Source organism: Dinoponera quadriceps, unplaced genomic scaffold (assembly GCF_001313825.1).
Source record: "Dinoponera quadriceps isolate SergipeBrazil2010 unplaced genomic scaffold, ASM131382v1 scaffold192, whole genome shotgun sequence".
NCBI lineage: Eukaryota > Metazoa > Arthropoda > Insecta > Hymenoptera > Formicidae > Dinoponera > Dinoponera quadriceps.
Window position 1 is genome coordinate 583,336 of NW_014554324.1, and position 15,071 is coordinate 598,406.

The 15,071-nt window shown below is 43.0% G+C and overlaps 1 protein-coding gene across 7 annotated transcripts in view; it reads left to right on the top strand.

The window, feature by feature from the left end:
- Positions 1-15,071, top strand: part of LOC106746598 — a 230,760-nt gene that overhangs the window by 171,818 nt on the left and 43,871 nt on the right. For all 7 annotated transcript variants that reach the window (XM_014623364.1, XM_014623356.1, XM_014623373.1 and 4 more), the window contains one exon: positions 2,149-2,227. In XM_014623364.1, coding sequence (XP_014478850.1) covers positions 2,149-2,227 — 79 coding nt within the window. The remainder of the gene's footprint in view (positions 1-2,148; positions 2,228-15,071) is intronic.

A 15,071-nucleotide genomic window follows, 5' to 3' on the forward strand; every position in this document is an offset into this window, starting at 1 on the left:
CGAAGTATTGTCGCCATTTTTGCCCTACGTGTTCTATAAACAGAGATATCAAACGCAAAATCCGAGATTCTCGGTCGCCCGCGATGTAAATCTGCTTTTCACAGTACGAGATGGCAAATATTTTTGATTTTGACGAAACGGAGAGTGTTCTCCGCGCCGACGTGTCACGGGCAAACTCTTTCCTTCGTGAAAACTTCACAGGGATCTATTAACGTCGCGCACGTCTTGTTTATTATTCGACGCGACGTGTTCCCGTTTCTCAAGTTCTCCGCTTGATTTCGTTCGGTTTTCCCTTTCTTTTTCCCCCACATCGTTTACATTTCTCGTCGCCGTTCCGCATGGCGATTTTTCCGGCTACCTTCCTTTCTGTTTCTTCCTTTTCTCGGGGTTCCGACGATATTCTTGGCGTCGTGGTATTAATTCTTTTGAGCAATTTCGCCGTCTCTTTTCTCCCTGTCCGCCCTGAAATTTTTATTCCTTTTGTTCCCACCGGTTTCCACCGTGCAAAGATGGAAGAACAATTCCACCGAATTGGAACTGCTCCCTTTCCTTTATATTAGTTTTCCTTTGCTCTATCGCTTTTCCTGTTTTCGCTACTTTCCCTCTTCCCTGCTTCCTACTCTCTCGCTCCCTCTTGACACTTTCTTCCTTATCGGTTCTGCCATTCCAACTTTCCGCCTCCGGCAGGTGCCACTATCTCCGTGGCATTTCATTTCTTCCTGTCTTCTTGGTATACTAACCTTGATTTCAGAGAGATACACAATATATTGCATTCCTGGTGGAAGGCTGCAGCTGCGTGCAGCTCCTTGACGTCCGTCATGCGGGGTTCTCTCCACTGCCAATTCTAATTTATCTTAAGCAGGGAATTTCACGATTTCGAAAATATTGGACGAAGACGTGTGTTGCGCAATTATTTTAACGTTCCCCAAATAACAGCAAAACGGAAATACCATAGAAATGAAATGTTGCTCCCTACTAGTCTCGATATTCATATTATCGAAGTGAAATAACACGCAGAGTAATATAAACAAAAATCAAGGGCATTTAATATTCACGGTAAAAAGGACTGGCGAATTTATCCGACTTGGTTCGAAAAATACGAGAGAAACGCTTTTTTGTTTCAGCAATGCCGCTAAATCGTCCCTATTTTTGCATGAATCCGTATGACTTTTAGTGAGCGGAGTGTGAGAGAGAGAGAGAGAGAGAGAGAGAGAGAGAGAGAGAGAGAGAGAGAGAGAGAATCAGATATTAGAAATTTTATTGTCTTATCGTGCAACGCGTAAATCGGTCGCGGTGTGAGGAAGTATTCGATTCTACTTCGCTACTATTCGTTTCATTTTCCTTACGAGACGTGTGCTTTTGCTCCGACACTCGTGCGTCGTTTGTAATTAACGTTATTCTAAAATAAGCGTCCTCTTCGCACGGATTATAATTCGCGTATCTGTCACGCTGCCAACATTCGAGGAATACATATGGAATCGTTGTCGGGCGTCACAAGTCACTATAGAACAGTGGATAGATCAATATCGTAACACACCTGTTGCGCGACTTTTGAGTCACCCTGTATGATGAATACGGAAACCATCTCCCGGCTACCGGCGGGAACAAGAAGAATGAGAAATACTTGTCCCTTGATCGTCCGCCGACGTTGCGTCGCGGTGCATTCATTATCAATCTCGCTAGCTCAAAGGCGACGAAATTAATAACTGTTTGCGGAAACGCTGAGCGGAAACTTCGCGCTTCGTCGCCGTCTTCGCTTTATTAATCCGCGTAAGCCGCTGATAGACTGCAAAGCGGTGAAACGCGCCGACGAAAACTGTGTACCACGAAGCGCGGAGCGCCGTTCGTTTGAGCCGATTTTCGAAATCCCTTAATCTCGATCGTATCAGAAATTATTGCCGATCGGGGAAGTAAAGAAAAAGGCAAAGCGCGCGTTTAATTTGTTAATTGAGTTTCTCGTCCAGCGCGATTATAGACGCGTGGCTTCTCGTGTCTCGCGAAATTAATTTGCATGTGTGATGTTAATTATTCGCGTTTATTTTTGTTTCCTTCTCTATTCCGCTCCTCGTATTTTTTTTTTCAATAATGAAAAGTACACGAGTAGAATAATGTGAAATAATACAAAGTATGTTGTTTATGTTTGCGCAGATGTGAACATGGTGGCCGAGCCAAAGCCTCACCAGACTGGACGTAAGCGGCAAAATGTCACCAAGACCGGCAACGACTGGTAATTTATATAAATTTTCTCCACATTTCTTATACATTTTATATATGCATGCATGTACAAATAAAGGTTTGACTCGGGTATATAAAGTGTCCCAAACCAAGGATAGACTTCGCGAAGGCGCAGAGTGGATTGAAGTGAACAAAAAAGTTCTTTACCATTTTGCAAATGAAACGTACAATTTTGAGTTATTAATTAAAGAAGCCTCTATACATGGCCATTCTCAATAATTCACCAAACCTTCATTTCTGCGACACAATAGGAGGCAAAACAGCAAAATAGGTTCGGCAGTATAATTCGCTCCTACTTAGCCCACGTTTAAATGTAAGATCAATTTGTAATTTTCTCATCATTTTTCTCATTATTTTTCATTACGGGCATCCCTTCGAAAAATGTCCGATCCACGCGATTGAGAAAAGGAGAGATTAGCTCGCCTTTTTCCGAATCTTAATGCCGATTAAAACATACTTCTTTACGTACTTCATCATATCTCGTACACGTTCCCTTGTTCAAATCTCCACGCGGTACAGTGCGAAACACGCCTCAAAAGGTCGCGAAGCGCGAAAGCTTCAGCCGGTGCGACCCCGGCGGCGGTTCGACTCGCATTAATTAAGGGCTAACATCGTGTATACGTAACAGCTGACGGCGCGAAGCCTCCACGCGCGTCCCTACAAATTCGTCGACAATCTACTCGAGGTAGATCCCACCGCGCGTGCCGTCTTCCTCCCTCCGTCCCTCGGCACGTAGTTGCACCATCTCATCTTATCTGCTCGATTTTTCCTCGGCGCGGCGCGCATAAATCTCCCAGTGAGAGGCGGTTTCGTTCGAAGGACCGCTTTATCCTCGCGGCCTTAAGGTGCCGACGAACGAACCCTAAACTCGATGTATAAACCCGAAAGCGCCGAGAGCGTATTTTACGCGCGGAACGTGACCGCGAATTCACGAGAGAGCGAGCGGTCGCATGTTTGCGCGGGTTAACTCGCGCGAGACACACGCGCTGAATAAAAAAAGAAGGGAACAAAAAACGGTGAGAGAGAATAGGACTCCGTAATTGCGCCGAATCGCGTGCACAGAGAGAGTGAGAGAGAGAGAGAGAGAGAGAGGGCTTGCAGCTGGATGAGCTGGGTTACGCGTCGATTTGCGAAGATGAAGCGAAGTGACGATCGCTCGCCATCCGGCCGAGCGACTACCAGCTGAACAATGACAAAATTCCCGTAATTTTGTAATGTCATTTACGTCGGTTTAAGCTTATTTAGCTTAATGCGTTCTGTTTAATTCTGCATACGCATTTTCAATTGCAACTGATTATTTTGAGAGATCCGTAAGTAATTAATCGGGTCCGCAGCGACGCGCATGAAATAATGAATCGTTATCTATCGCATTGTGCGGGCCGCGATGAAAACTATTTCTGTCATTTATACGCGCCGTTAATTGTGCAAACTCGATTTATCCCTCGAGTTAAAACGCTCAATTGATTAAAAAAACGACCCCTCGAAACGTGCTCCGATCGCGCGAATTTATCCTTTTCTATGGAGTCGCGGGCTTGAAAGAGCTCGGCGCGGTCATAATTTCTCGATATTTCGTGCGTCACGAGCGTTCAACGCACTCACATAATATCGCCGGCCGTTGTGTTTTTTTTTTCTTTTCTTTACCCCCTCGTGTGAACGGCCGTTAAAATATCGGTGCCGCTAAAGAGCGCCGTTTTATTTCACCTTCGGTTAAGAATTTAATTGCGGCTGTGTTTCCGGTAATCTGGCTCGGTGCTCGACACGCGAAGTATTTGCCGCGAGAAAGAATGGACGGATACGGCGGAGATATTTTGCAGCGGCTGATGCATTATCCGCGACAGATAGCGTTGTGGGAAACGTCGATACCTCTTCACGAACTAAGTCGCCGCATCTTCCGCCCCCATTTTTGTTCTTTCGCCGGTGCTTCGCTTCCTACTTCCTACTTCCTTTCTTCCGCCTCTTTTTTTCTTCTAGCTAGGCGAATAGAAAGAGAGAGAGAGAGAGAGAGAGAGAGAGAACTCGACAATTCCCGAGTGCGCCCATTTAATCGACGCCAATTTTCGATCGTTCTCGACGGTGTAATTTCGACGTCGGAATCTTCAAGGAAATCCACAGAAGCAGAAACACGTTCGATAAGGACGCAATACGAGTGTCTAAATGTTGAAGTATGAGCAAATGAAATTTTTAAAAGCACACCTTCCAAAGAGATCGACGCAAGGAGATAGCTATGAAAATCTTTCCACGCGAGGCTTTGTTTTCGGCAAACACGAACGTATTTAGAATTTAACAATTGGAGCGTTGAAAAATAAGCAAGATCTTCCCTCCGTTGCGAGATTTTCAGCAATGGTGCAACGGTTCGATAAAATGGGTTCTATCATTCCTTTTTTCTTTTTTTTTTTTTTTTAATATAACGCTGAGTCCTTTTCATTTATATCTTGATAATCGTTCGAGCCTGAAAGTGCGATAAAACATGTTATCAAATTTCCAATTTTCAAAATCGATTTGCTGAAAAAAAGGGCAAAATATCACGCGCAAAAATTTTACTCCACTTTATCTCGAGACCTATTTTTTTTATGTGGAATCACCATATTCCCGCTTGTATCGGCAATAAAGAACGACCCTATATATTCATGGTAAAATGTAGCGGTTCACAGCACTTTTCCTGCATTTAAGGATGGGGTAACATACGTTAAGCACCGACAGAACTTGGCATTCGCAGGGGAATTAAAGTTACACTACCCGAAACTACAGCCGACTTACTTAACCCCACGGTGTTTCGTTCAAACACAATGCCGTCGGAAAAGGGAACAAAAGGAAATCGTTAAATTACAGCGCGAGAGTTAATATGGTGCCATCGGTGGTTTTTAACCCTCTTATGTGTCGCACAGCCCGCCCTTTACCAGGACTGTCGCAAAGCCTTTGATGCTCTTCTCGCTAAAATAACTCTTGTTAAATGCATGAAATAAAATACGTACAAAATCACGCAGAAAACCAATTATATCGGAATATAGTTATCGAAACATTGAAACGCGTAAAATATCCCTCCCAATATATTCTGCTTTACGTCAAAATGTAAAAAAGAAAACAGATAAATTAAAGAGAAAATATTGCCGAATTTGTCCCGTCGCAAGAGCGAGATCCATTCGGAAGTTAGCGGGAAGGAAGAAGGAAGGTGTAATTTTTCTTTTTTCACGTCCGACTTCACACGAACGGTCCCTGAAATCTATTCACGGAGCCCTTTGGGGGTTACGTGGGCCTGGGGGTTAAGAACCATCCCCGATCTACATCAAACATGTATGAATCCGCGGATAAACTCCCGTTCGCGCGATCGAATCGAATTTTTGGAGCGCGGAGTCTAGCGGAGCACGATAGAAAAACACGACAACCTCGAGAACATCGCGTAATATCTGCACATGGGTTTTCCGAGTCCTTCGCCTGTCGTCCTTTTAATGCAGCCGTCAATCTCCGGCGTCCTCATCCTGACCAGAAAATCCGGCCTGCAAGTCCTCGCCGAATACCGTGCGTCAAAAACCACTTTCCGAGGAAAACGACAAAAAAAAAGCGGGGGCGAGGGAGAGAGGGAGAAAGAAAAATAAGGATTATCGAACAACGCGCTCGTCGCACAACATTGCGCGACTGAGAAGTTCGTTTTTTAAGTAAATAAAATAGCTTGTACGCGCACAAGGTGTATCGTTATCGCTCGGTCAACGTGCATTCAATTCCCGTTTAGCTCGGATATGGCTCTGATTCTCTCTCTTTTTTCCTCTTGCTATGCAAGCAGATAAAGAAGAATTAATCTAACGATTATTATACGACCGTGAAAAGAGTCCTGCTTGGAATCAATATATCATCCTCTGTGTGTGTATGTGTGTGCATGTGTGAAGTTTTTAAATAATATTTCATTAGAAGAAATACGCTATTTGCATACATTTAACGTAAACAGTGTCGAAAGACGCGAAAGTAGGTCGCGACATGTGATACGTTATATAATTCACTTTCACGGTGTTACGGAATAGAGCGCATCCCGAATGGATGACGTTATGCAAAAATAAGTTGACCCACCAAACTAAAAAAGAACGGAACAAATTGTATACACACGTAGACAGTGGGTCGGCAACGTGAAGCTCTGAATTAAAAAGAAGATTGAAGTAACGCTAAAAATTGCAGATGTCATCTAGAGCCGAGAATGTCAATCCGCTTACAGCGAACGAATCATTTAGTTCTACGCGGCAACCAATCAAGCCCCGTACGCGAGTGTTTATTTATTACAATGTAATTTCTCGGCTTCACGATATTCTCCGAGCTCTGCGATAAATGTCCGTATTTTATATTCCTTTCACGTCTATTTATTATACCACACGGATATTTATAGGTCGTTACGATATCTCACATTGTTAGACACCGTCGTGTATACTTTGAAGCTGCCGCTGCGTGTGCAGTTGACGCTACCTTGAATTGCACATTTCGATACTAAAACAGCAGAAACGGAAATTTATAGTTTCATGGGGGCGAAAATAGGAGTAAATCGTATTATTAGAATTAACATTGAATGAACCTATCTTGTTATCTTAATACCTGTGTTGTAGAATTAAAAGTTTAACGTAGGACCGGAATCTCAACTCAGGTCAAGCCAATATAAAAGAAACGCGTCGGAATATTCCGCCGGAACGCGCGAAATCTGTAAAAAAGATTACCTGTAAAATATTCCGAATAAAATAATTCATCTTCTCGCACGTGTTGACTCCATCTCTCTCTCTTTCCGAGGGAAATATTAACATTTTAAGATAAAACCAATCACAGGAGCGCGTCACGCGTCCCGTATATCTTCCCGTATTTTGAGAGAATACATTTGAAGAGAATAAACGCGCGCCGTCCGTTATATTAATTTGCACGCGACACGCACACGGTTTAACTTTTCAACTTAATTCACTCGAAAGTATTACTTGGCGGGCGAGTTAACTCATTTCTGCATAACACTGTCCGGCCGGGCGAGCATATCCGTTAAAACGTTTCGCGCGAAACTCGCTCCCCTCCTTCCCCCTCCCCCCACCCATCAGATAACGCCGTCGTCTTTCCATTTATTTCGATTTATTAAATTGATTTAATTGTGGACATTCTCGCGAGGAAACATGCGCGGGGAAAGGGGCGGCGTGCGCGAATAAGGCACACGCGCTCGATGTGTGTTGCCGCGCCGATGTCGATAATCCGTCGGGTCGGCAAAGCTGCGAAAAATATTCCGCCGGCGTTTCCGGGATTCGCGCGAGGTATTCGGGACAATTTCAGGATATCCGCGGGATCCCCGGCTATCCCGGCCGCCTTCCCGGGGGCTCCCGGGGCGTACGTGTTACGGAAGCAAACAGGTCGCTTAACAAGCCGGAAGAACAATAAAAATGCGTCACCTCATTAACCGCTCCCAATTAGTCCGGGCGCAGCGCCGAGCAGCGCTTAATGCAGCGACCTGTACCGGGTGTCCCCACAGTTGAGACGACATTATAGACAAGGAGCTTTGGTCGCTTTCTTTTTCCCTCCGCTCTTACCGTCGCTGCGGTATTTAATTACAGGGATAATAACTTGACCCTATAAAGAATTTCTTCCTCTCTCTCTCTCTCTCTCTCTCTCTCTCTCTCTCTCTCTCTCTCTTTCTCTCTCTCTCTCCCTTTCTCTCTCTCTCTCCCTTTGTGTATGCGCGATTTTACTTTATATTTTCTTTTAAGTAATTATATCTTAGTAGGAAGAGTGTGAGAGATATACTCCAACACTTTAAACACAGCGACGCGAGATCGAGCGTAATTCTTGCCGTTTGCCGTGAAAAGTATATTCGAGATAAACGGGATAAACGTTATTTTCTCGCCGGCGGGTTGTTGGACGCGACGGAGGACTTTTGAACGTATATCGCGAGCTCTTCGCCTACTATATAGATCGATGAAATAGTAGACACCCCGTATACGTGAGAATTTTTCGCAGAGTGACGCAGTGATTTCTTCGTAAAACGGGCGACGCGATTATAACGTGATGATAAGTCAGATAATCGTGTAATCGAATATGTCGAGCGAGATGAAAATGCCGAGTGGCAACAGCAATTTATTATTCCACTAAACGAGCGAATTGCATTTCGCGATTTAAATCACCACGGAGAAAGAGAGAGAGAGAGAGAACGAGCCTTAAGCGAGAATCTTCGGAAGCGGCTGGAGAGCCAAATCCGACCTCGTCGAGACAGAAATCGCAGCGAAACGCGAATATCGCAGTTACGAGAATTACGCGTGAATTGTTCGGCTCGGTTTCGAGTACGCTTCAGCACGCCATTCAAGCAGGATTGTCCGTTCATTGTCCGTCTGTTAATCCTCTTGCTGCCCCCATCGAGATCACGTGATTGCAGATTTTTAGTGAATCATGCGGCAAGCGCCGAAATTTTAACAAGCGATGTTTTTTTTTCATCCCCAGCAATTTATTCCTGCGAATCTGACTGGCGCATGACTTGAACAAAAAAAAGAAACATTTTGAGCCTAGTTCGTTTTTGTGCTTCGCTCGTTTATACCATCTTTGCTTTTATTTCGTACAAAGGATACCCTTTCGAACAGCGTTGGCTGTTTTGAAATATCGCAGAAAATGAAAAATTCCACCTCTGACGTATCTCGAAAGTGCAGTAACTCCGAATCTTTTGAAGTACAAATGACTTGAAAGAAGGTACAAAGAATGTTCTCTATCATATTAAGATCGTAGTAGCATGAAATGAGGTTTTTAGGGATTTATTGAAACTTGCACTATATATAGATTTAAATATGACTTAATTATTGACGCAATTGAAAAACGATTGACCATTCGAAAGCTGAGATTCGCAACCCAAATAAAATAAAATATCATATCATTTTAACGTCATCTTTACTTTTATATGACTTTTTGTTCTACTTGGGAACTGAAAATGACACTTTTCATACATGTTTCTTGAAGTTAATATCCTATTTAGTTTCTATTTTTTTAATTTTTTCTAAAACATATTTAGGATTTTTATGAAAAACTACTGTGGTTACCTTTTAGTAATTACGAAAGTTCAATAGCTCCCGCAATACAAAATTGATGTGTCGTCAGCTAAACGTAATTGAAATATCTGTGAATAAAATTGAATCTACAGGCAAAATTGAGAGTTTTCATGCAACATGCATCGGTGTAGTTTTACTCATTACCGAGATATTAATTAAAAGTTCGTAATAGATCGACGCAAAAATAACGCATTGTTATCAAGATGCAGTCAAAATATAGGATGTAGACAGGATCGAATTTAGAGCCAAATAAATTTTCATACATTATCGGCGTTGTTTTACGAATTATCGGGATATTAATTACGAATATAGATCGAAAGTTAATTCGTAATATAAAAATAAAACTGTCACTTGTCCATGTAATTATAAACGGAATATTAAATCTATTCTATTGTATATTGTATGTTATTTTATAGTAAATTTTCTATGTAAATTAAATCTATTCTAGAGCCAAAAGAATTAGTTTTGGGGCAACCTTCATCCACGTAGCTTCACCGAGATAATAATTCCGAGATAATAAAGTTCGTGATAAGATTGATGAAAAAAGAAAATTTCCACCCGTCAAGATAATTACAAGAAGAATAGATTTAGAGACAAGATGATGAATTGTTTTGCATAGTCCGCATCGATACAACTTTATGCATAACCGAGATACGAATTATGGAATTTCGTAAAGCGAACATGACCTAATCAAACAATCGAACACATGATGACCGCGTGTCAGTAGCGCACACGTGGAGGGGAGAGACCGCGTGGGCCGAGCGACGCGTGGTGGTGGGGTAGGTCTGGGCCGCGTAGCATATATTGTGCGGTCTCTCTTCCACCTTGCGTGAGCGAGGAAATGGCATTGACATCGCGCAACTAACGACGAGCGATCTAAAAAGCGCAGCCCGATACGATCGTCAATATCTTCGTTTCTAAGAGACGTAGAGACTTCGGGAGAGACTCGTTGGAAAACTTAGATTTTCGCCCTTCTGATGAATGCACAGTCGTGCTTCTTGCAGTTAATAATCAGGTGCAAAGGTGACATATCGCCAACTACTTGTAATCTAAATAACTACAAATAAGATAGGATTCAGGAATAAAATGATGAATTTTCACGTAGCCTGTATTGATATCTTTACTTGTAGCTGCGATATTAATCACGAAAGTTGGCATTAGATCGAAGAAAAAGTGGCACTTTTCCAATTAAATACAAGCAAAATATTTGTAATTAGAATCGATTCTAGAGGCAAAATGAGGAATTTTCGTGCAAACCGCACCGACGGAGCTTTGTCGAAATATTAATTACGAAATTTCATATTAGACCGATGCAAATGTGACATGTCACCAATTAATTGGAATCGATGTTATATGTACTCGTGCTTGCACGTTTTAATCCTTTGAAATACAAATCGAAAGATGATGCGGACAGGTACAAACGAAGTGCAAACGAACCGTGCTCGAATTTTTTTTCTTTTTTTTTCCACTTAAGTCGCGCACCGAATTCATATTGGATTGTTTCTGTTTATCCCGTTACGCAATTTATCGATTTCCAAAGCCTCGTTTACCGGATTGTTAACAATCAATTTCGCAAAACATTAAGGATTATCCAAGGCATATACGTACGATGCATACATATCATCCGGTTATGTACGTTAACATGCAATAGATACATTATTATTACAACAATCGAGATAAAAATCACTCATTCCTTTAACTTTCTGAAAAGTTCTTAGAGATTGAGGTTAAAGAAACTTTTAACTTTTAACTTGCCTCGCCTGTTCGCCAATTTTTCACCTCGCACAATTAAGAAAAATTATCGCTAATTAAAAAACCATCAAACTTGTCGATTCAGCTTGAATTCCGTCACACGCAAATCAAATGCCATCGTTACGACATATTTCACGTACGACGAATATCAAAATAAGCGACAAGTAAACGTTAAAGACTGTATCAAGATATCCGCTGGATAATAATAAATATCAACGTCTACTAACTAAGGAACACGAAGCGTTATTCTCGCGCCGAAAAATCGAGATAAAGGAGCAGCATTATCCTTGCGGATGGAAGTACGGCCTTAACATGTCCCCCCCCCTCTACCCTCTCCTTTCCACTTCTCCCTTTCATCCCCTTCGTGCGTTCATTTCCTGCGGTTTGTGTAAATTAGGTTTGCTCGTTGCAGCAGGGTGCATAGTAACGCAGTGCATTTTGCAGAGCGAGACTTCCTCCCGCAGCTCGAAATAGTTTCGCGTGTTTCTCAGACGAACGACCGGAATAATTATTTGCGAATTAAGCGTGCGTGCAATTTGTTGCTATCCGGGGTATTTTCCGTTTCATCGCGTCTCTCTCGCTTTAATATCACTGACGAAACTCTGTCGGGCGTTCCTTTATCGCGCTCGTTTTCTATTGGCTCTTAAAAATATAATCTCTATTAATGCGTTGTGGTGCGAGAACCGTCGAAGTCCTCAAATCATTTCGTCCGCGAATTTTCGGATCGTCGAGCGTTCGAAGGAAAATTCGAACGACCGACTCGTACGGACGTATTGAAACAAGTTCCATCAAAAATATAGGAATCACGAGGACGATTCGACGAGTTCGAAATGAAATATCGTCGAGTTCTCGTATCATCGCGAACGTCTCTCGGTTAAACGCGTCCCGATTGTTCCATCAAGAGAATGAGCCAAGAAATGCGAGAGCCGGCGACTTTTGAAGTGGCCTGTAGGCGGTTAGCTCGCCTTCGCCAACCCCTTTAACGCCGGACATAAATATTAATAAGCGAGCGGTGAAATTCACGCTTATCGCGCTACCGTGAAGATTTACATGAGATAACACGACTTTCCTTTTGCGGCATGCGCGCAGGTGTGTCACCGTGTGTGCGTGTGCGTGCGTCGGGTGGACGGGCGCGCGCGCGCGCGCGCGCGTGTGTGTGTATGTTTCCAGCTTCAGAAAACATGTCAACATTTACATACAAGGCCGGATAAGCGAGTCACGGGGATCGTTTTGCAGCTACGCCGACTTCTATCGGGCTTGATATCTACCGAGCTTTATTACGCCACCCTCGGAGAATAAATGATGAAGACAGACGAGGGGTTGGGGGTTACTAAATGGTGCCGTGGAAGTGACACGAGGGGTTGGCAATGGACAATATTTTCGCAAACCAACATGATTCTTTGGCCCATAACAATACGAAAGAACATTATTCGACGCTGTTCATGCGGCGCGGGCCGAATAAAGCGTGAATCTTCCATTCTTTAACTTCTAAATGTTTCTACCTCCAGCGCACCCCTTACATTCCCCCCCCCCCAACTGCGGAGATCGGACTCGTAAAGTGGATATGTACATGCAATCTTTCTACAGTTCGGAAATCCGGAATTTTGGGGAGTTCGGATCCTCGGCCCGAGGATCGCGGAAGCTTCAAATTCACGAATTTCTCGGGCTATCTCGCTCTTCCTTTTCTTCCTTGCGTTCTTGGATCTACACACCGAGGGAGAATTTTAAAGGAAAAATTACTACTAGAATTCTGTAACCGAGGAACGTATCGATATTCTCTGTCCTGATTTATTATTCTTCTGTTTCACATAACCCATTTGTATCTTACAAATGTTTACATTTGTATCTTACAACTGTTCAGTTATAAATTGAGACCAGCACTGTCAGGAAATTTACCATATCACATAGCAAGATAAATTCCACTAACAGTTCTTGCATAACTAAAAACGGTGAAGTTAAAAGAAAATTATATGAAAGAAGCTAGAATCTTTCTATGTAAGATCCGTGTTGGATTTCATTAGAGACTTAATTTTCACCACGTAAATCGCGAATATTCCGAACGATCCGTGAATAATCTCGCCTGACATCGCGTAGGATTTCTTTCGGGATGCGATAAAATTCACATCGATCGGACGACTCGTTATTTTTCGACATTATCTATCGATGGACGCAGCACCGTCAAGTGTTGGCTGATAATCTCGGCAGGTGAACGCGGTTACCGGTTGAATTTTCGCTCGAACGGAAGTGGCACAATTAAGGGAGTTTTGTCTCGAGGGGGTGGCCGGAGCCAAGTTCCGGAGTACCATTAGGTATATTAATGTGCTTCCCTAGTTCGGGTCGTTCCGGGGCCAAGCGCATTATATCCGCCCGCCCGCGCTCTCGTTTACAGCCGATACAATCGGCCAAACAACGCCGGTTATTGCCGAGATTAAATGTAACTCAAAAAATTGTATTCCGGTAATATCGGCCTTACGAGGTGTCGCCACGATCTCGCGGGCTCGTAGTGGTAGCTTTTTTGCATTCGCGCTAACTGCCGCGCCGTTTCCATTCCGAGCTCTATCATTCTTCTTCCCTTTTCTGTATAATCTTCGATCTCAAAAAGAAGAAACGAGAGAACAAACGAGATTTTTGGATCAACGGACAATTGGATCTCGGAAGCCAATGATTGTTATCAGGGTGTACGAATTTCGAAGATTTGGCTCTTGTATTCTCGAGTATTTTTCAACTCGTGAGAGAACCGACCGCCGAATATTTAAACGTAAATTTTTTCCGCGGGACTTATACGAGACCACAATTTTCACGCGAAACGCTTTCGCGCGGAACATATCTGTAAAGCACGACAAATCCCGCGCTCGCGCGCGGGATCATTTTTCAATCGATCTTACCCGTGCTTTCCTTTTCGATAGATTCCCGCGAAGAAGTTTCTTTTTATCAACAACTTAAGGAGTTTTCTTGCGCGTCACGTTTCCAGCGGAAAGAATCGATGTCGGGGCAAGCCGAATCGATTCGAAACCAGGAAGAATTTTTATTATTCTGCGTCCGTGGAATATAAATCTGCATAAGGACACGCTCCCGCAACGCGTATGCGTGTCGACACTCGAAAATTATACTTGCAAACACCGTAGGAGCGTAATTAACGTCGCTGGCACGCACTATTATCCTGCCGACGTATCCTGCTGATATTATCGCACGTTTTAAAATGTGCCGCCTCGCCAAAGCGCCGATATTTTCTACTTTGACATTTAGATGGAAAATATGTCAGATTTGATGAATGTTACGTTAAAACAATCTTTCCCTGACGTTCGTATTTCATAAAAATCTTCCATTCCTGCGTTCACCCGAAAGAGAATTTAAGTCGAGCAATTGTCGGGACGCATATTGTGTGAAAACAATTATTTTCTGTAATATCTGTAATATCAAATTTCTATCAGAGACGAGTAATTTTCGGAACGTACGTATTATAAAAAAACACACACACACAGTGTTATTTCTTTTAAACGTCTGCGATATCAAATTCTGAAAGATCGAGCAATTTTCCAAACATTTTATGAGAACAAATTCTCTCGAACGTCTACAAATCGTTTCCGTAAAATATCTAAAATATCCAAATTTTAATTTCTCCCCTCCTCTTCTTCTGTCGAGTCCTTTGATCGTTGGAACTGTCGAAACTGCAGTCTCAAACGGAAACGGCGTTTTTATCCGTGTACGATTAATACGTAGAAGGTATCACTCGCAAACAAGAATTCGATAATGTTATGTGTTGCATCGCACGCAATGTATCGCTCGCGAATGCGCGCGTGCGCTGTGCGCATCTGAATGCGGTGTGCGATAGCCTTTGGTGCACCGCAAACCGCGACATAACTTGGTAAAGCCCCCATCCTCCCTCCCGGCCACGTGTTAAACATTGATTACTGACATGCGTATAGTTAATATCCCAATGCAGTTCAAGTGGAATATACGAGTCGCGTTGTACTTCTTCCTGAATTCCCATAAGAGAGAGAAACGTGATACTTCGAACAAACATTATCGAACATTGAAGAGGGGGGGGGG